At 37.2% G+C, this 20,594-nt stretch overlaps 1 protein-coding gene across 1 annotated transcript in view; it reads left to right on the forward strand.

The window, feature by feature from the left end:
* gab3 (GRB2 associated binding protein 3) overlaps positions 1-17,236 on the forward strand; it is a 134,259-nt gene extending 117,023 nt beyond the window's left edge. Inside the window, exons 5-10 of the mRNA XM_073058039.1 lie at positions 1,679-1,764; positions 4,316-4,562; positions 5,783-5,873; positions 6,537-6,642; positions 8,441-8,554; positions 10,254-17,236. Of these exons, the coding sequence (XP_072914140.1) occupies positions 1,679-1,764; positions 4,316-4,562; positions 5,783-5,873; positions 6,537-6,642; positions 8,441-8,554; positions 10,254-10,394 (785 nt within the window). The 3' untranslated portion in view covers positions 10,395-17,236. The remainder of the gene's footprint in view (positions 1-1,678; positions 1,765-4,315; positions 4,563-5,782; positions 5,874-6,536; positions 6,643-8,440; positions 8,555-10,253) is intronic.
* Positions 17,237-20,594: the final 3,358 nt, after the last annotated feature.

Consider the following 20,594-nt stretch of genomic DNA (forward strand, 5'->3'; position numbering starts at 1 on the left):
TACCAGACTATGAAATTCAACTTAATCAACTTCTTGTTTTAACACTAAGGATGGAGTGAAACAGCACTATAGTATAATGGGAATATGTTAACATATTTCGAATGAAATTGAAGTATTGATTATTTAAAAAATAATTACTTTTAATTAGGTTAATAATTTAGCTAAGTTATAAGGCAAATAATTTAATACAGACATATTCACTATGAAAGCAACGGAGAAACCAGTTCCACTCAGTATTACTAAAGAATCGTCGGAGAGGAATTTCTTATCATCTTGTTCATGAGGTTAAATGTGGATATCTAGGGTTGCTTTTCGGTTTCCTTCTTCCTCCAGAATTATACTGCAACTCCACGTCATTGGGAGATTTGGAAAGTAAATAGATTGCACAGTGTCAGTTTGTGTTACACGAGTGCCAGATAGATATTGAATTCACCAGAGAATGTTGAGACTTGTCAATTCTAAATGGCGTTGGAGGCCTTAATTCTTGCCAAACAAATTCTCTGGCAGGTCAAATGAACTTACAATGTGAGTTCTCACTCCTTCATGTGTCAAATTTTGTTGTTGAAAAAAAATGTAATATTAAAAACTTTTGACCATCTCTTTCACTGAAATTAAAATTTTCCTTCCCTCTTTCTGAACTTGATTTGCTATTGCTGAATAATCTCTATAATTTCCTCGTTCTGGTTTGTGGGGAGTCGCAGCTACTGCTGTTGTCTGATAGCTCAGGTCAACTGGACACAATTCTGACCTCCTGTGCTGCACATATACTGCATTCCTTCTCTGACCGCGTGCATTCTGCGGAGTGCTTCCATTTCCTCGTACGTCTCATGGACACGCTAGGTGATAAATAAACTCCTCTCTGCCATCTTCTAAAGGGATGATGCGAAAGAATGCATCTTCCCTGAAGAAGATGGCAAAGTTTGTCATCGAAACAGCAGTTATAATCAATACCTGTACCTGGCTGGAAGCCCAAGAAGAGTTTGTTCATTATACATGCTGGAAAAACACCAGTTCCTTTTTCATGATAGGTGGTAGTTTAATTCGGTCTGTGAAGTATTCCTAATGTTGGGGTGGCAGGAGAATCAGCAGGTTGTGCATAAAGGAATAAGTTTCCCCAAAATAAAAGGGACAAATTGAGTGGTGGGATTGCTCTTAGAGTCAGCATAGAATCAATTGACTAATTAGCTAAGTGACCCAATGTTGTAAGGAAATATGAAAATAGATAATCCTTTGATGAATAGATTATAAAACTGTTGTTTATTCTGTTTATGCAGTCCAAGAATCCTCTGTAGAGAATGCCAGCTGAAATGACTTGGGACTTACAGGAAGTTAGGGAGCAAAGCTCCGCAATAAGTTAGTGGAAGTATCCATTTATTGAGCACTTACTGCAAGACTCTGTCCATTATGTTACTCCTTTACAGATAATTTTTATCACAAGCCAATAGATTTGGGCAAAGTACATCAAAAAAGAAACTATTAGATCTCAAAATCTTTAGCTAAAGCTAGACAGTTTACAATGGTACGGTCAAGGTTTAAGAATAAAAAGTTCAAAGTTTGAAGTGAGACTCACAATAGACAAAAGAAATAGTGAGTTCACAAATTCACAATTACTTTTAAAGTTATTAGTTGCAAAATAATGATGTGCACTTCAATCGTATAACCAAATTTTGTGTTTCAGATGCTGAAGAGTGCAGTCTCTTTCCTTTTACTGATTACCAAGGGAATTGCATAACAATTGCAGAGGAAGCATTTAACGGAAACCTAGTGAGTACCATGTGTGAAGTGTAAATATCAGATGTGTCACCATGTCTGTTATATGGGAAACAAGGGAGTATGGAAATGCATGCCCACTCAAGTTATTAGCACCAAATGAGCATGGTTGCAGAGAGAGAAAAAATCAGCTTCTATTTATCCTTACTTGCTTTTTGAAAGATGGCAGAGAGCCAGTATGTTCAGCTGTTGTGGCCCATAAAATGAAGGTACTTTAAAAGCATACTTGCTATTTTGCAATTATTGTTACAACTAAATGGTTTGCCGGATCATTTCAGAATAGTGGTTTTCAATATGGGGTCATAGCCAGTGTTTGGGTATTGTAATATGCAAACTGGGTCACCAAAATTTATTTTACCCATGGCTTGCCCTTCACAGAGGGACATAAAGTATCTTGTTGCTGTATAATGTTTCAGCTGCTGTTCTCATGGAGACCTGCTGTTCTCAGTGACAGTTGCACTTGTGATTTCAAAACCAATCACTACTTGTAATCATCAGTAAATTCAATAGATGCAGTATGAATGCAGGTTCTTATTTATGCCAATGCATTGATAGCATGTACAATTAGGTTTAGAATTAGCTAGTTATTATACTTGGACTGCACGGCAAAACATTTAGTAGAAATGACTTGCCTGACAAAAGGTTCGAAAACCACTGTGTTAGCCAATTGAAGAGTTAACCACTTTAACAGGTCCAGTAATGGACAATTAATTTCATTTCCTAATAGATAACAGTTTTTAATCATAGTCCAGTATTTAACAGCTCTTTTTTCTTTCAAGTCTGTTTACTTGACTAGTATAAATTCTCTTTCTGCATTTGTAAGGCTTGAATTCGCTTTTCTAAATCACTGGGATGATGTTTGCCCAGTAACATAATCACTGCTGTCACAAGAACAATGGAACTGACAATCTATCTTACAAACCAATCAAATTTAAGATTTGGGAAATGAGCTAATTGTATCTATGATTTTTTAAATGTTCTATCACTGAACAGCAGTGAACCATCTGACTGGTCAATCGAAGTTCTCTTTGGGAATTAGTTGATTTGATCACCATTTCTGATCTGGCTATTGTTCACAATTGGACTTAATAAAAAAAACAAACTGGAGTCAGTTCAGGTACAAAGAAAAGATTTAGTTAGCTGTGAGCAAAGACAGAAAGGAAAAATTTGAAAAATATTTGAAGCATTTTAATTTTAAATTATCAAGTCACAATTTGTAAACGTAGAATAAGTTTTACTTATGTATCTCCTTTTCTGGGTTGCAGAGTTGGGTGACATCATAGAAACTCATCCCAAACTTAAAATGCTCCTTGTTCAAATCCTCACTTTCTACAGTGATTTTATTCAATTCTATTATTCTAAGCAAACAGTAAACTCCTAAACCTGGCACACAATGCTTCTCTTTACAATTGATCCTTGACTTCCTGACCAACAGGCCACAATCTGTAGTGTAAGCAGTAGACTGCAACATCTTTGCCATGATTATTTTTAACACTAATGCCACACAAGGTTGTATCTTCAGCTCTCTACTCCCTATAAACCCATGCCTGTGTGGCTAGATTCTGCTCTAACTCCATCTGGTGAGGCTTAGTGTATCTCAACAATGAATTGCTCAGCAGTATCTCTACTTCTGCAGGAAGCTAAAGAAATTTGGCATGTCCCCTTTGACTTCACCAATTTTTATCGATGCACCAGACATAGCATCCCATTTGGATGCATCACACTTTGGTATGGCAGCTACTCTGCCCATGACTGCAAGAAACTGCAGAGAGATGTGGAGACAGTTCAGCACGTCACAGAAACCAGCCTCCCTCTATGGACTCTGTCTCTACTTCTCACTGCCTTGGTAAGGCCGCCAGCATAATCAAAGATCCAACCCACCCTAGGCATTCTCTCTTTTACCCCTTCCCAATAGACGTAAGATACAAAACCCTGAAAGCACTTACCACCATGCTCAAAGATGACATCTATCCCACTGATCTACTACTGAATGGTTCCATAGTATAAGATAGACTTCTAACCTCACAATCTACCTCATTATGATCTTACTGCTTATTATCTATCTGTACTGCAATAATTTATTCTGCACTCTTTTATTGTCTTACCCAGTACTATCTCAATTCCCTGTTGTAATGATTTGATCTGTATGAATGGTGTATGCAACACAAGTTTTTCACTATCCCTCGGTAAATATGACAATAATAAACCAATTTACCAATCAGTACACCAATGCAACAATTTCTTGAAATTCATGGGAGACCAGTGAGCTTTAATTTTGACAAGGCAAGTTATCTCATATTTTAGATCAACTCGCAGTTCATGACACTCACCTTTCTTTCCAAAAGTTGCAGGAATCCTTACACACTGATAACATGCTCATAAAATTCCTTATTATTCTACCACCAAAATCTGGGTCAAATTTCAATATGGTTGGCCTAATGTTCCTCTTAATTCATTTGTACTTAGTTTATCAAGTGTACATTTCAAAGTAGAGCAAATAAATTGGGTTTTATGTAAACATAACTATTTCTTTCTCTTAATGCAGAAACTCTCTGGGCAGCATTGCAGTACCATGGACAGCACTGATGACAGCTACGTTCCAATGAATCCAGGGTCTTCTCCAATAATGCCTGCAGCTGATTGCACATCAGATGGTTACATTCCTATGAGTCCCGCTAGTAGTAATTTGGTCTTCCAATCAGTCACCGTAGACAATTTGCCATTATCTACAATTCCTACAGACATAGAACCTCCTCCAGTTAACAGGAACCTCAAGCCTAGAAGCAGAAAGAGTAAGAGTGATTTCAAATATCAATTGTATATTTATCTATATATGGAGTAAGACTTCATGGGAACATATCTGGGAATATAGCTTTTTTGCATGATTTGCTTCTGGCATTGGAAGCACCAAGAATGAAAGGCTCTATGGGAAATCCACGCCTAGAAATGCACTTGAAGTTCAAAGTTCAAAGTAAATTTATTGTCAAAGTGCATATTCATCTCCATATACAACCCTGAGATTCATTTTTTGCAGGCACACACAATAAATCCATAATAGAATAATAACCATAATAGAATCAATGAAAGACCGCACCAACTGGGCTTTCAACTGGTGTGCAAATGACAACAATCTGTACAAATATAAAAATAAATAAATAAGCAATAAATATCGAGAACATGAGATTAACAGCCATTGACTGTGGATCCATAGGTTGTGGGAACACTTCAGTGATGGACAAGAGAAGTTGAGTGAAGTTATTCCCTTTGTTTCAAGAGCCTAATAGTTGAGGGGTAATAACTTTTTCTGAATTGGGTGGTGTGAGTCTTGAGGCAGCAGTGAGAAGAGAACATGTCCTGGGTGCTTTTCTGTGACAACATTCCATGTAGATACGCTCAATGGTCAGGGGGGCTTTAACCATTGTGGACTGGGCCATACCTATTACTTTGTGTCAGCAATATCAAAATACAAGCCATACTCAACCTTTAAACTTCATTCAATTGGCACATAATCCAGAGATTACTCATAATTTGTTATGCTGATTTGGATATAGCAGGGATCTATGGATGTGATAATGATATGATCAGTGGAGATGAAAATATTGTTGAGGTAGAAGATCCTCCATGATCTGGTGGCAAGAAAAAGCAGGCTCAATGGGCAAAATAACCCTCTCCTGCTTCATTTTGTTTGCTCTTGTGCATAACACTGCTACAGTAAACGCATGGTATGCCAAAAAGCTTCACTGTGGATGAAGGTGTTAAATAGGAAACAAGTTCTGGAAGCTATAACTGGAACAGGGAATCCAGGCTGCAGATTCCACAAATGATGGGCTGGTTTGGAGACTGATGTCCTCCACACCAACCAGCAGTTGAAAATTTGATGTCTTAAAATATTAATAATGTAAAGGCAAATGAAACAACGAATTGCTTTGACTTTTCCCAATACAGAAGAAGAGTTTACACCTGCTCTGTACATCAATTAATCTATGCTCACTCATTCTGGTTCAATTTGCAGTCAAGCCACCACCTTTAGATCTGACAAGCTTGTCGACAATCAGGGGACACTGGAACTATCCTGGTATCAACAGGACACGGAGTATGCCATTGTAAGTATATTCTTTCTTAAAACACATTTTATTTATTTTATAAATGCCTTCAACCCCTCAGTCTAAAAAAAAAGCACTTTATCGTTGATCTCATGCTCATCTGTCATTGTGATAAACGTATCTTCTAGTTGACTTCCACTGGATAGCTATCCCTTCATTTTAAACATTCCAGAAGAATGCTTTCTAATATATGTACCTCATTTACAGAACTGGTAATGCCAATACCTGTTAAAGTAGTGGGGATCTAAAGTAATGTTTAATCTGACTCTATTGGATCATGCACATCTGCCTTAGGTAGCTGTAGATACATTCTGGCTGCCTTCCAGAGCAATACTAAGGCAATTATTGTTACATCCTGCTGAAATGAATTACTGATTAGTCTTTTGCCAACCTATTTTAGAGATTATTTACCCAAACTAATTAAAACTTCTGGAAGTTTCTATTCAGATGTAAAAAAATGAGTTGGAGTTCCTTTTCTATAAGGAAGGACATGGATCACAGCAAGGGAAGTGATGTTGAGATACAGAATAACCACAATGGTAGAACAAGCTGGAGATACCGAGTGTCCTGGTCCTATAGATTTCTAAGTGTCATTATTTAATATTCTTTGCTATGCTGTGTAATTACAATCCTGAGTTGTTTTTTTTTCCTTTTCTAATATAGCAGATGGAGTACAGCTAACTGTATCACACCTGAAAGCCAGAGTTGTTCATTCAGGAGTTTCTACAGCACGTTTGATGGGGAGAGTGAAGAAAATTACACTGCAATGGTAAAACAAATTAAATGTGTATGGAATACTGTGGCCAATATCAGATCATGGTTCCTTTGGAAATGCAGAGTAAATACTGCAATTCAATGCCTTTTCTGCTCTGCGCTGCCAAATTTCTGAGAAGGGCCCTTCCATAAACATGAGACTCATTAAAATATGCAAGTGTCCTCATACTTAACTTTAGGGGGTCTTCCTGTACTCACAAAAAATGGCCAAATTTTGCCTTGATGATATTCACGTCTCATTTGCCTGTGGCTCTGAAATTTGTATTTGGATGCTCTTACATTATGCCTGTAAAAGCATCAAGGACGGATTTCCACCCCTTACATTACTGAAGATAAATTTTATATATTGCTTTAAAAAATGAGAAATACATATTGCTGTCAATTATGAGTTAACTGAAAAGACACACGGTGAAGTATCTGAATGCGCATGCATAAAAACTAAAATCCAGGAAAGAGAGGACATCTATTGTTTTTTTATTCAGCCATGAAATAGAATGAAGTGGAACCATAATATTTGTTATCACAAGCAGACTAAATAGATTTTAAAAAACATAACTCATATTTATTTTAGGAAAGTAAGAAAAATTTGGACATAATGTTAGAATTCAAAGTTAATAAAGAAAGAAAGGAGCAATCAGTATCATGGGCTTTTTTAATTTCATAAAATGTCTTGTACGCTGTTCTGAGATATTTGTTATCATATCCCAACATTATTCTCCACATGAGATTAATGAAGTTTCTTAATTCAGCGTGAGATTTCCTTTAAGTGAATTTCATGTTGTATCTTGTCAGAAGAAATTTTTGAAAGTAATTTAATACGAACCCTTTCTAATTTATATCTTATTTCACTGTCTAAGTATACAATGATTTTGTGACAAATGTAATCGGGGTGATAAGCATTTAATGTTCTACTATAAGAAATTACAAAACAATGCGACTCATGGATGTATGAAAAAATGAACTCTTCTGCATTTTAACCTTGCTTGACCTTTGCAATCAAACTGTCAGCAAAACCATTTCTCTATTCCCTTTCGAACATAGAAGGCAACCATTTCACTTTTTAACTTTCTCACTATCCAAACAGTTGTTCCAGATGACACAAGAATTTACCTATATTAACTTTAATTTGTATTTTTTTTTCTAATTTAATGTGATTCCCTATGTAGAGTGAATCATTCTTTTGCCAAACATTATTATGCATTTCACGCATCTGGTCCTGAGCACTGATCATTTGCTGTATGAATTCCCACAGTCAGCCATCTCAATCCAATGCTGTTTTCCCCAAAGCCTAACAGAAGCTTAAGGTCTAACAACTCATCTTATGACATGTTTCTTTACAATTGTCCAAACACGATAAGTTCAAAACTCTCCAGTTAATACAACTATCCTTATTTTATCAAACAAGTATTGGTAATGTTCTTACCATTGGCAGATGCAGTTCTTTTAGATTCATCTGTTGTATCAGCATATATCCTGCTTTGCACAATCAACCCTCTCTGAAGACTTTTTAGAATCCTATTACAGATCTTCCATTTTGTTATTTCTTTCTTCCCTCTTTTCCCTGACTCAATGCTTATTTAAAAAGGTAATTCTTTTCCAAGAGGAACTGTTGGTCCTCTAGAACTTTTTTCCAGTTCTTATGATTAATTCTGCTTCCACTAATTCTGGCCAACTTTGAGTATTTACAGTATTTTTATTTCAGTTTTTCAACATTTATGCCATTTGTTGTGCATGATAATTATTGTGAGAGAGTTTTGTCAGTGAGTTTGATTTTTCCCTCTCCTTATCCACAGGAACGTTCAAGCTCTGTATATAATGGCAATGGCAACACTCAGTGGCCCCGAACGTTAAACCTTGATTATCTAGCCTTAGATTTCAATGCAACATCTCCATCTCCTGTTCAAAAGGTAATTTGTCATGATTTTGGTTGATTGGGATCAATAGTTAATTGGTGCTTGAAATTATTGTGGCATTTTTAGATTGTCATATTTATTGTGAAGATGGGGTGGTAAATTGGATTAGTAAGTATGCAGATGATACTAAGATAGGTGGCATTGTGGATAATGAAGTAGGTTTTCAAAGCTTGCAGAGAGATTTAGGCCTTTTAGAAGAACGGGCTGAACGATGGCAGATGGAGTTTAATGCTGATAAGTGTGAGGTGCTACATTTTGGTAGGAATAATCCAAATAGCACATACATGGTAAATGATAGGGCATTGAAGAATGCAGTAGAACAGAGTGATCTAGGAATAATGGTGCATAATTCCCTGAAGGTGGAATCTCATGTGGATAGGATGGTGAAGAAAGCTTTTGGTATGCTGGCCTTTATAAATCAGAGCATTGAGTATAGGAGTTGGGATGTAATGTTAAAATTGTACAAGGCATTGTTGAGGCCGAATTTGGAGTATTGTGTACAGTTCTGGTCACCGAATTATAGGAAAGATATCAACAAAATAGAGAGAGTACAGAGAAGATTTACTAGAATGTTACCTGGGTTTCAGCACCTAAGTTACAGGGAAAGGTTGAACAAGTTAGGTCTTTATTCTTTGGAGCATAGAAGGTTGAGGGGGGACTTGATAGAGATATTTAAAATAATGAGGGGGATAGATAGAGTTGACGTGGATAGGCTTTTTCCATTGAGAGTAGGGGAGATTCAAACAAGAGGACATGATTTGTGAGTTAGGGGGCAAAAGTTTAAGGGTAACACGAGGGGGAATTTCTTTACTCAGAGAGTGGTAGCTGTGTGGAATGAGCTTCCAGTAGAAGTGGTAGAGGCAGGTTCGGTATTGTCATCTAAAGTAAAATTGGATAGGTATATGGGCAGGAAAGGAATGGAGGGTTATGGGCTGAGTGCGGGCCAGTGGGACTAGGTGAGTGTAAGCATCGGCACAGACTAGAAGGTCCAAGATGGCCTGTTTCTGTGCTGTAATTGTTATATGGCTATATGGTGTTTTAATTTTTAAGTTATTTCTGAGACATGAGTTAGAAATCTATTGGGGAAGCTGGTGTATTTAAATTCATGTTAATTAGATAATTTTTCAGTAAGTATCAGTGATGATGACCGTAAAAATACCTGATAGTTCATAAAAACCTCTCTAATTCACCAAAGTCCTCGAGGAGAGAAAACCAGCCATGCTTATTCATTTCTGCCTGTTTGTCATCCCAGATTTTCAAATGTAGTTATATCTTAACTGCCACTTGAAATGGACCAGGAAGCTATTGAGTAATGTCACAAATTACCGACGTAAGATAAATGTTGGTCTTGTCAGTGATGCCAAATCTGAGTAATGATTTTTTTAAAATCTAGATGGTTTCTATAACATATTCACCAAATGAATAGATCTCTTAATGCAGATGTCCATAGCAGCAACAAGAAAGGAATGGGGGAAGTAAAGGTTTCAATCGGGTGCAACAACAAAGGCATGAAAATGGGTGGACAAGGGAAATTGTGATTGTGGGAAAAGTGTGGAAAAACTCCAGAGGACAGTGAGAGAAAGTAAAACAAAAGGCAAAAATGAGAATGAAAACAAGTGAGAAATGAATGTGTGGAACAACCAACAAATCTAGTGCTGCATTTAATCGGATGCTTCATCTATCTTAAACACAGAAACCATTCCTTTCATCCATGCTGGAAGAGCGGGTGGATTATGTCCAAGTAGACGAACAGAAGACCCAGGCTTTGCAGAACACTAAACAAGAATGGACTGATGTACGCCAATCATGTAATATTACAAAACCGTCAAAGTGATGAATTTTTACCACAACTATAAACATTACCAGCTCCAAAATAAGATGGAAACTAGACCAATATGGTTCTAGTAATATCAGACTGCAGGAATAAATCGATGTTTTTCTTTTTTTATTAGGAATTGAAAGTAGAATGACAACAGGCAGCTTGTTCAATGTTGATTCAATTGCAAATACAAAATCATGAATCATATTTTTAACATTGTTGCTATGGCATTGGTATATTTTGATCAATTTTTCAATTTATGTTTTCCCAGCAATGTTTTAGATCAGGTACTGTATCAAATACAGTTGAGAAGACTGCCAAATACTTTTTTTTAACTGAAAACACATTATGAACAGTAAAGCCCATAGTGCGGGACACTATCAGGGTTTAAACAAAGAGTAAGTGAAAAGAACAACAGTAAGATTCAGAAGAGTGGTTGGATGATACTCTACTTGAAACTTAGAATATCATAAACACGAGAAGGTCTACAGTTGCAGGATTTTAGGAGCTTGCTGGCTGTATGGGGATTAAAAATGGTAAGGAGTAGTACAATTTTGAACTAAAAGTAGAGTTCCAACTTCAGTGGACTGGGAATGTGGGAGAGCCAAAACAGGTGCAGGATAATGTTCTGGCACTGCGAGTGGAGCACTGTGTAAAAGCATTAACTGTGGTCTGAATGTTAGAAATCTTATCGGCAAGATCTAACAGAAGCAGGCATCAATTCTTCTAGTATTCAGAATGGTAGGAGAATGTTTTCATACACAAAAGCATTACTTAATCAATTACAAGATGCCTTAGCCTTGACTAAGTGAGTATGATGTGACAATCAATACTTTGAAGGGTAACTTTTACCATTCTGGTCACCAAAGACAATGTACTACTTTAGCTTGAAAAAACTATAGATACTGGAAATCTGAAATAAAAACAGAAATGTTAAAACTATTTAGAAAGCTGGACAACATCTGAGGAGGGTGAAACACAGCTAATGTCTCATTGAATGAAAGTTTGTTAACCTCGAACATTAACTCTGCTTCTCTCTCCAAAGATTGTGCCTGATACTGGGTTTTTCAGAATCTGTTGTTTTTATACCAGTTTAGTCTCTTGGTTGGTCAAAAAACAGTTATGTACTTGTTTTACATGTTTTGACTTTGGTTTGTATCCAAACAATAGGCAAAGGGAAATCATTACGAACTAAAATTGCAAAGGATTTTGGAAAATTGTGGTGAAGCTGCTGAGCAGTTCTAGTCCCAATGAAATAGTACCAAACCTTCATAATGTTCTAATCAATACCAATTCCTGCTTCATTCCAAGATGACTATTTTCCTGGAATTATTAATATATTTATTGCACTGGTTTATCAGGTAAATACATTGTCAAATGGGGCAGTAGAATTTCCTCTTGGTCAATAAAGAACATAGAAAATAGATTAATAACTTACTCAGGAATAGAGACAACATTGTGGATAAAGTAAATGTAAGAAACATACTATGAAAATGCATGGTAGGTCCCCAGCCATTAAGAGAGAAATATGAATAGATTTGTATTAGAACCCTCAGTAAGACCAAGGCGACTATGAACAAAATATCAGCGTCCCTACATTTTCTATCACAGTAGAGGTTGATTACAATTCTTCAGCAAAAGTATTAGTAAAGAGATCAAGAGATCTTTGATATCCTCTCTCCCTTTTAATCAATTATTTTTCTTGCCTTAGTTTGCTGTGATAACATAGCCTTCCTTAGCAAAATAATAATCTGAGGATTACCATGGTCTGTTTTCCTCTTCAGCTATTTACAGAAAACCTTTCTTCCAAATGCAAATTAAAGTGGTGCGATGGAGCAAACATGACAGCACAACTCCCGAAAGTGAACTCTGTTAATCCAATGGCACCTTCAAACTGATTTGATAATTTCCCTACTCACTATTGTTCCATTATTCAGCTCGAGGTCTTTCTTATTAAGCTTTCACATTGTGCACTTAAGAAAAGATTGCAGATAATAGCTAAATTTAATATTTTATCTACTGCAGCACTGATTTAAATGAAGGTACACTTCTAAATAGATCACCTAAGCCATTCTTCATGTGCTAGGCAGGAAGTGTGGGCATTTAAGCTAAAGAACGCGTGATCCCTATTCTTTGTTTACCTGAAGTTTTAATGCTGCTACTACTTGCAGTGGAGAGTGATTGGGTTGACAAGAGCTTATCTGAGCTTTCTCATTCACACTGATTATTATATCATAATGCTGTCCCAAATATCTCATTTAACACAAAAGATGAATACAATTAAAGACCTATTAGTTTTGAGGATTCTGTGCTACACTGGAAAGGTGATTTCCCATGCCAGGTGGCTGAGGATGGCTAATCGATTGTCTCAGTTTTGATATTTTGTTAGATAATATTATGATCACCTCAATGCATCACAGTCCGGAACTTTTTATATAACAATTTCATACTCTTTGATTCAAATGTATCTCTTGTGATATCTGTAATTTCTCCAAATATTTCCCATGGAGCATCATAGGGAAGAGGTAATTGAATCACATGAATAGAACCAGCAAGGGGACTGGACTTAATAAAAAATAACTCAATGGACCTGGCTACAAATTGTGCTTAGATTTAAACTGAAATTGAATTGACTTTATTTCTTACATCCTTCACATACATGAGGAGTAAAAATCTTTACGTCTCCATCTAAATGTGCAATATGCAATCATAGTAATTTATAATAATTTATAATAAATAGAACAGTCAATGTAATATAGAGTACACTCAAATCAGCATGAGTTATTCAGTCTGATGACCTGGTGGCTAGAAGCTGTCCCAGAGCCTGTTGGTCCTAGCATTTATGCTGAGATACTGCTTCCCAGATGGTAGCAGCTGGAATAGATTGTGGTTGGGATGGCTTGGGTCTCCAATGATCTTATGGGCCCTTTTTACACACCTGTTTTTGTAAATGTCCTGAATCATGGGAAGTTCACAACTACAGATGTGCTGGGTTGTCCGCACCACTCTCTGAAGAGTCCTGCGACTGAGGGAGGTACAGTTCTCATACCAGGCAGTGATACAGCCATTCAGGATGCTCTCAATTGTGCTCCTGTAGAAAGTTCTTAGGATTTGGGGGCCCATACCAAACTTCCTCAACCGTCTGAGGTGAAAGAGGCGCTGTTGTGCCTTTTTCACCACACAGCCGGTGTGTACAGGCCATGTGAGGTCCTCAGTGACATGGATGCCGAGGAACTTGAAGCTGTTTACCCTCTCAACCTCAGATCCATTGATGTCAATAGGGGCTAGCCTGTCTCTATTCCTCCTGTAATCCACAACCAGCTCCTTTGTTTTTGCAACATTGAGGGAGAGGTTGTTTTCTTGACACTGTGGCAGAGAGATGACTTATTCCCTGTAGGCCACCTCATTATTATTTGAGATAAGGCCAATCAATGTAGTGTCATATGCAAATTTAATTAGCAGATTAGAGCTGTGGGTGGTGATACAATCATAGGTATATAGGGAGTAAAGGAGAGGACTCAGTACACAGCCCTGAGGGGCTCCTTTGTTGAGAGTCAGAGGGTTGGAGGTGAGGGAGCCCAATCTTGCAACTTGCTGGCGCTCTGACAGGAAGTCCAGAATCCAGCTGCACAAGGCTGTATTGACTTCAGAATTGGTGTATTGACTTCAGAAGCCATTTTTGTCAATTTATCTTCTGTCACATGTCACAACACAAGCCTACTCTATAAAACTCCTAACTTGTGGTATTTTACACTAATTTATTTTTCATGCTGTGTTGTGGACTTGCCCATTGCTAAATTCATTGCCAAGTCTCATTCTCTAATCCATGAGAATTTGGAAGAGGTTTAACCAGTAAGTGAATTGTGTGTGCTCAGAAAATGTCTCCTGTCAATTTCAAAATCAAAGTGAAACTTTCTCTTCCACCCTGGCAACTAAGAAAGAGAATGTAAACTGAGTAACACATATCACATTTTATTACTCTTTGCAACAACTAACAAAGTTCTTTAAAACAAAACAAAAACAACAGCACGTTTTTACTCTTTTAAGTAAGATCCCCAATTCTAAGTAATTAACAATTCATGCCAATATTTTCTTTTCATTTCAAACAAAAATAAATAGCACATGATCAAACTGATAAACAAAAATAAAGCCAATTCTGCTGATTTTTCAATAAATGTATTTCTAATTAAATGGCCATTTCAGCAATGGATAAGATTTCTCCAACCCTTAAGGTGAAATTGTACATTCAGAAAGACATTAGTCCATGATTGTTGCAGTCTCTTGTAGGCTAAGAATCTTCCTATAGCACATAGATTTTCTGAACTGAAAAAGATTTCTTTCCCACTTTGATCTTGATCGTAAGTACATTTTAAATTAGTATCTCATAAAACCAGTAGAAAAACCAAGTGTGCTTGTATATGACAGGAGGTGCAAACACACAATCCCCTCGTCCCTTTACATCCAAAGAATTCAACAAATTGCATTCAGCTGTGGTTTTTGTCTATTGTAAACATTTTACCTTTCACCTTACCTCTGAATGTTGCTAAAATTCAGATTGGAAAACAGACAAACTGTTGCTTTTGGTGCTATATTCTGCAGTACTCTAATTGGCTACATGTAGATACTAATGCAAACATTTTAAATTGGAGCTAAGTGAGGTTTTATGGCCCTTTAAGTTTGGATTGCCATTCAGCTAGATCACTTTACATCAATTCTATTTTTGCACCCAACTCCACATCACCTTAGTTTCCTGAGTTTCAAAAATCTATTGCTCTCCATTTTGTCTATTTACTGATGGTTAGCCATCCAAAGATTCACACAGATTAAGTGAAGAGATTCCTGCCGAACTCAGGTCCATAGACCTTACCCCTGGTTCAGAGATTATGCTACCTTGTTCTAGATTCTCTCACTAAGGGAAACCTCCTCCCAAAGCAATCTGCTTCAGAATCTGAAAGTGAAGCTAATAATATAAAATCATTTTGATTGCCCATGAGTGATATAAAATCAGCTTTCAATCATGTACCAGCAAAATAAAGATGACAGTCAAAAATTCTCATCATTTGTTCCAGTCTTATCAACATTTCTTCCTATCCTATCTTTGGGGCAACAGTACTAATGAACTTGGAGCAATTAGCTAAATATGAATGACTCACAGGTGACTTGTGATCCAATTAAATGGCAAAATGAGTTGAAGAATTCAGTGGTCTTGACCTGTTTCTAAATCTGAATATTAATCCGACCCACCTCTCAGTAAAGAGATATGGCACATGCTGGTAAATTCATGTGAGTCAACTTCTTGATGTAGGAATTGATCAATGCAAAAGGTATTTCTATAAACACCAAAAATTTCATGTAATACTGGATATGAGCTTAACATATGTTCACAGGCATGGATGAAAATCTTTGTCCATTGGCCACAAAGAGCTTTACTTGAGAGGAGTTGGTGATTTTAAGGAAGAGTGAAGTAGGTTGTGATTCAAAAGGGATATAATTTCTTACCAGATATGCTATGTTAAAATGACCCCGTTCAGTTTTAGTGAATGATGCAACCCAAAGCATTAAAGAATCTGTTTCTTCTCCTTTTTCAGAAGATGGCAGACCTACTCTGCATTTCCATCAGCTTTTATATATATTAAGAGTGTGGTCAAACTAGAGCTGGAGAGAAGGGAAGGGATGGTCTTCAATTTTAATTTAGTCAATCTTAGTCAGCCTGACAGTTAGAACCATAGTTTTCAGAACAGAGCAGCAAAAATACTTGAGAAATTGTGTAGTGGCATGAATTCCAGCTTCACGGGGACAGGGAATTATAACATAAATGACAATAAGTGGTGACTGCAGCTGTGAAAGAGTGGTGTAAAATGTTACCAAGCATTCCCAAATGTTTTAAAATCAACTCGCTAAATCAACCAAAATGCAAATATAATGCTGGACTGTGGTCAGCCATAGAAAAAGTTATATTATTTGTGTTATTCAGAAAGAATGCTGTTAAAATTGGTTTTAGTGACTGCGCATTCCAATTCATTTTCTGTCTTTTTCATGACTGGATTGTCACATAAGCAAAGGAAAGTCACATTGTTTACAAAATGACTGATTTTAATCAAGAACAACAGAAGATTTCCTTGGTATAAAATATGTATAAAATTTGTACAGTATATATATCTTGTTTTGTTTACCTTGAAAATAATAAGATCAAATGTTATGCAAAAAGAATGAGGAAAACCATTTGACTTTTCATTGCTCACCTACTGAAATGGGCCAATTGCATCTCAATACAGCATCCAATATCTAACAGGACTAAAAAGTTTTCAACTCCAAACGCCAATTTAAAACCTCATTCCATATGCTAATCACAACTGGGAAAGAACTTTTTGATATCAGTCCAAACTCTGCCACACTGAACTGGCACCATGTATCACTTCCAAAGAAAGCACTTTGCAATCAACTTTTCAGATCCATTTATTTATATGTCACTATAAATGCTTTACTTAATTGGACATATGACTACACGTGGTTTGCAATAGTAAAACAAATGTTTGCTGTTTTACACCTTTCTATCATGTTCAATAAAGAAAGTTCTACTTTTTGCTAGGATGGTGAGCAACAATTTAATAGTTTTTCAGGTCTGAAACGTTACTCCATTATCAGAAGTCTACTTGACCAATTATGAAACTTATGGAACATTTCAGAATAAAATGGATCTGATAGAAATCACAGTTTAGAAGAGACATCGTATTGGGACAACTGCAGTAGAGTATCATCCTTTATCCTTTGGTTATAAATGTTTGTACATAAAACTGTAGAATATTTCTGTTAAAATAAACAGTTTGTGTGTCATGTTAAACATTTCTTGTACAACATCACTAAGTAGTCTTTTTTTCAGTCCATTTACCCAAGTAGAATATCATTGCATTGATGGGTACAATGCAAAGCCTGCACGTGAATAATTAACATTGTAAGTTTGATGGTGCACTTGGGCTATCAGGCTACATGGTCAAGAAATTATTGATTTACGATGAATCATTCTCCAGTATAGATTCAAGAAAAAGAAAAAAAACTGCCTAATCTCCAATAATTCTATTGAATTTTACTTGCGCTTATCAGAAATGTCAAGAATGAAATTGAAAATGCTTTCTATTGAAATGTTAATTGAATGACAGAGTTGAATAGAAACTAAAGGCAAGTGTCACTGCACAATTTCCATGCATAAATTATGCACATATTTGAGGCGCACAGGGAACATAAAGCCATTAATACTTCTTCTGTGAAATCAACGTACGTATATACAATTACCGTATAAATATGTAATATGTACAGGAAATTTGCTTTGAATACCTCCGCACCCATGTTATTTAAACGTGCACTTTTATGGGATTAAGTTTAAAAACAGCTGTGTATAATTTTGGAGTTGCAATTACTCTGGGCAATTTGTAGCAGAACCCAATATTTCAAACAATAATGGGTGATCATCACTAGCCCTCTAATGTGTCTGGAAGATGAAGAAGAGAGACGAAGGTAAGAACCTCCCTCATAGAGAAGACTGAAAGAAGCAGTTCCTAACCTTAGAGTTTCCAGGAGACATGCTTCTAACTCACCCTTTCCAAGAATTAATACATCCAGAAGCTAAGTTTCTCTAAGGCAGTAATGTCAAATGCATCACTTTAGCACATAGATCCTTAAATATGTCCTGCACTTCCCCACCATCCATGCAACTGATATTTCTTGTGAATCTTAAAGAGGAAGGACACCCAAAAGAGACACACCATCATTCTGTATTGTTGAGGGGAAAGGATAACATGAGCAGAAAGATTGGATGTTGCCATTTTCAATTTTCTGATTTCCCCCTGGCTATACTCCCCTCAGAAACCAAAAACTTTGGTTTTCCGGGTGCTCCCCGGCAACTCGTGGGAATAACACCATCGGATGCCAGTTGGCATCATTTATGGTCAGAACTATGATGGCATCTGGTCATCTTCAAACCTCTGACTTTCGTTCTTGATTAATGAAAAGATTCTTGGTAAATGCCTTCATTTTCATCCGTCTTGTGCCATGTTGGAATGGCAGAGCAGACTCGATGGGCCAATTCTCTGAATTATATTCTCCTTTCTTAGTGCTTTGCGCAGCATCCATTCCCAAGATGAGGACATCATCCTTTCCAGGACATAAGAAGTGCCTTCTTCCTTCAAAGAACAGGGTTTCCCTTCCTCCACCATTGATGCTATTCTCAGCCCCAACTTCTTCATTTCTAGACCTGCATTCAATCCATCTTCCCGCTGCCTTAACTGTGATAGAGTTCCTCTTGTCCTTACCTACTACCCCATGAGCCCATTGGGTCTGTGGCAGTTAACCCATGCTCCCAAGCACTCTATGTCTTATTCTGTTGACTCAGTAGACCACTAACAGTCTTGATCAGCAGGAGATGAGAGTGCCGCCACCTTGACAGCTGGGGTAAGAGGTAGTGAAATAGTTGTAATGGAGTTAAACACATAAAAGTGCCAGGTATGAGCTGAGCCTCTGAAAGTTGCTCTGGTTGCTATAGAGATGTACAGCACAGAATCAGGCCCTTTGGCTCATCACATCAATGCTGACCTTTTTGAACATCTACACTAATCATATTAGTGTAGAAGGACACTGATTCATTTGTCCACAATAGTCCATGTTCTTCTACGCCTTGCGTATTCAAGTGCTTGTCTAAATGTTTTCTCATAAATGTAGTGATTGCATCCAATCCCACCACTGCCTCCAGCAGAAAATGCCAGGTATCAACTGCTCTCTATGTAAAAAGTTTCCCATCAAACTTTGGAGATCTCATGGAAACTAATAGAATATTGAAAAGCCTAGATTGAATGGATGTGGAGAGGACGTTTCTTAAAGTGGGGAAGTCTAGGACCAGAGGGCATAGTCTCAGAATAGAGGGAGATCCATTTATAACAGAGAAGAAATATTTCTTTAGTCAGAGGGTGATAAATTGAGGTAAAATATCTTTAGCCAAATGGTAGTGAATCTGTGAGACTCATTGCCATAGCTGACTTTAAGGTGGTGCTTGATAAGTTATTGATTAACCAGGGCATTGAATGTTACAGGGAGAAGGCAGGAGAAATGTGAAAGGGATAATAGTCATGTTGGAATGATGGAGAAACGCGAAGGGGAATGCCCTAAATTTGCTACTGTGTCTTATGGTCTTACATTGCTGCAGGTGCAATCTAAATTGTGATTTGTAAAGTTACAATAAAATACCCCCATATGCCTCACCCGTCCTGTGAAGGCAAGCATGCCATATACCTTCTTCAACATCCTATCAACTCATATTTTCACTTTCAGGGACTTGAAACACAAACTCCCTTTGTTCCTCAACATTCTTTAGTGCACTACCAATTAGTGCATATGACCAGCCCCTCTTTGAATTCCCAAAGATTTCACAAGGTATTCACAAAGTCCTTGCACTTGGTGAGATTAAATTCTATCTCCCAGTGCTCCATTCAACTCTCCACCTGATCTATGTCCCACTGTAGCCTAAGTATCCCTAATACAACCAGCCTCTGTCATCCACAAACTTACGAATCATGCACCCTACATGCACATCCAAATCTGAAAAAATAAGGGAGAGTAATGACGTGCAAACAAGGTTCTGTACATCTAAGCATTTTGTATTGTTTGAAAAGAGCATGGGAGAATGGGGACAAGCAGACAACAAGGGAACCACTCTGGTCCCTCTAGTAAACCATTAATCATAAACTTCTAATCAGAAAATAATTCTTTTACCACTACCTTCTGCATCCTGTCAGCAGGCTAATCTTGGATTCATTTTGCCAATTCAGCTTGGATCATTTGTCTTCGGCTTCAGGGCCTGCCTACCACACAGACTTTGTCAAATAAGTGGTCGTGCTCTTTTTGAAGATTAATATTTGTTGCAGTTCATACTAAATATAGGACTGAATCTCTTTAAACATATTCTCAAGTTGTCAGTTCTGGAAGGGATCTTAGTCACAACCTCACTTACCAAAGCTTCACTTTTTTCCAGATTCTTGAGTGCATTGCATAGATTTGATGTTTTCCCTTCAGCTGGGATATTGGACCAGGATCAGGGCTGGGGTGGTGAGGTGGGGGGGGGGGGGCAAATTCTGTCATTCTTGCCATTGGCTCCCAAGTTACACCATGACTTCTAGTGGGTGACTGCATTCAGTGCATTCAAGTGTTAGGTGAATTAGTCCATGTTCA

This window comes from Hemitrygon akajei, chromosome 10 (genome assembly GCF_048418815.1).
Source record: "Hemitrygon akajei chromosome 10, sHemAka1.3, whole genome shotgun sequence".
In the NCBI taxonomy this organism is placed as follows: domain Eukaryota; kingdom Metazoa; phylum Chordata; class Chondrichthyes; order Myliobatiformes; family Dasyatidae; genus Hemitrygon; species Hemitrygon akajei.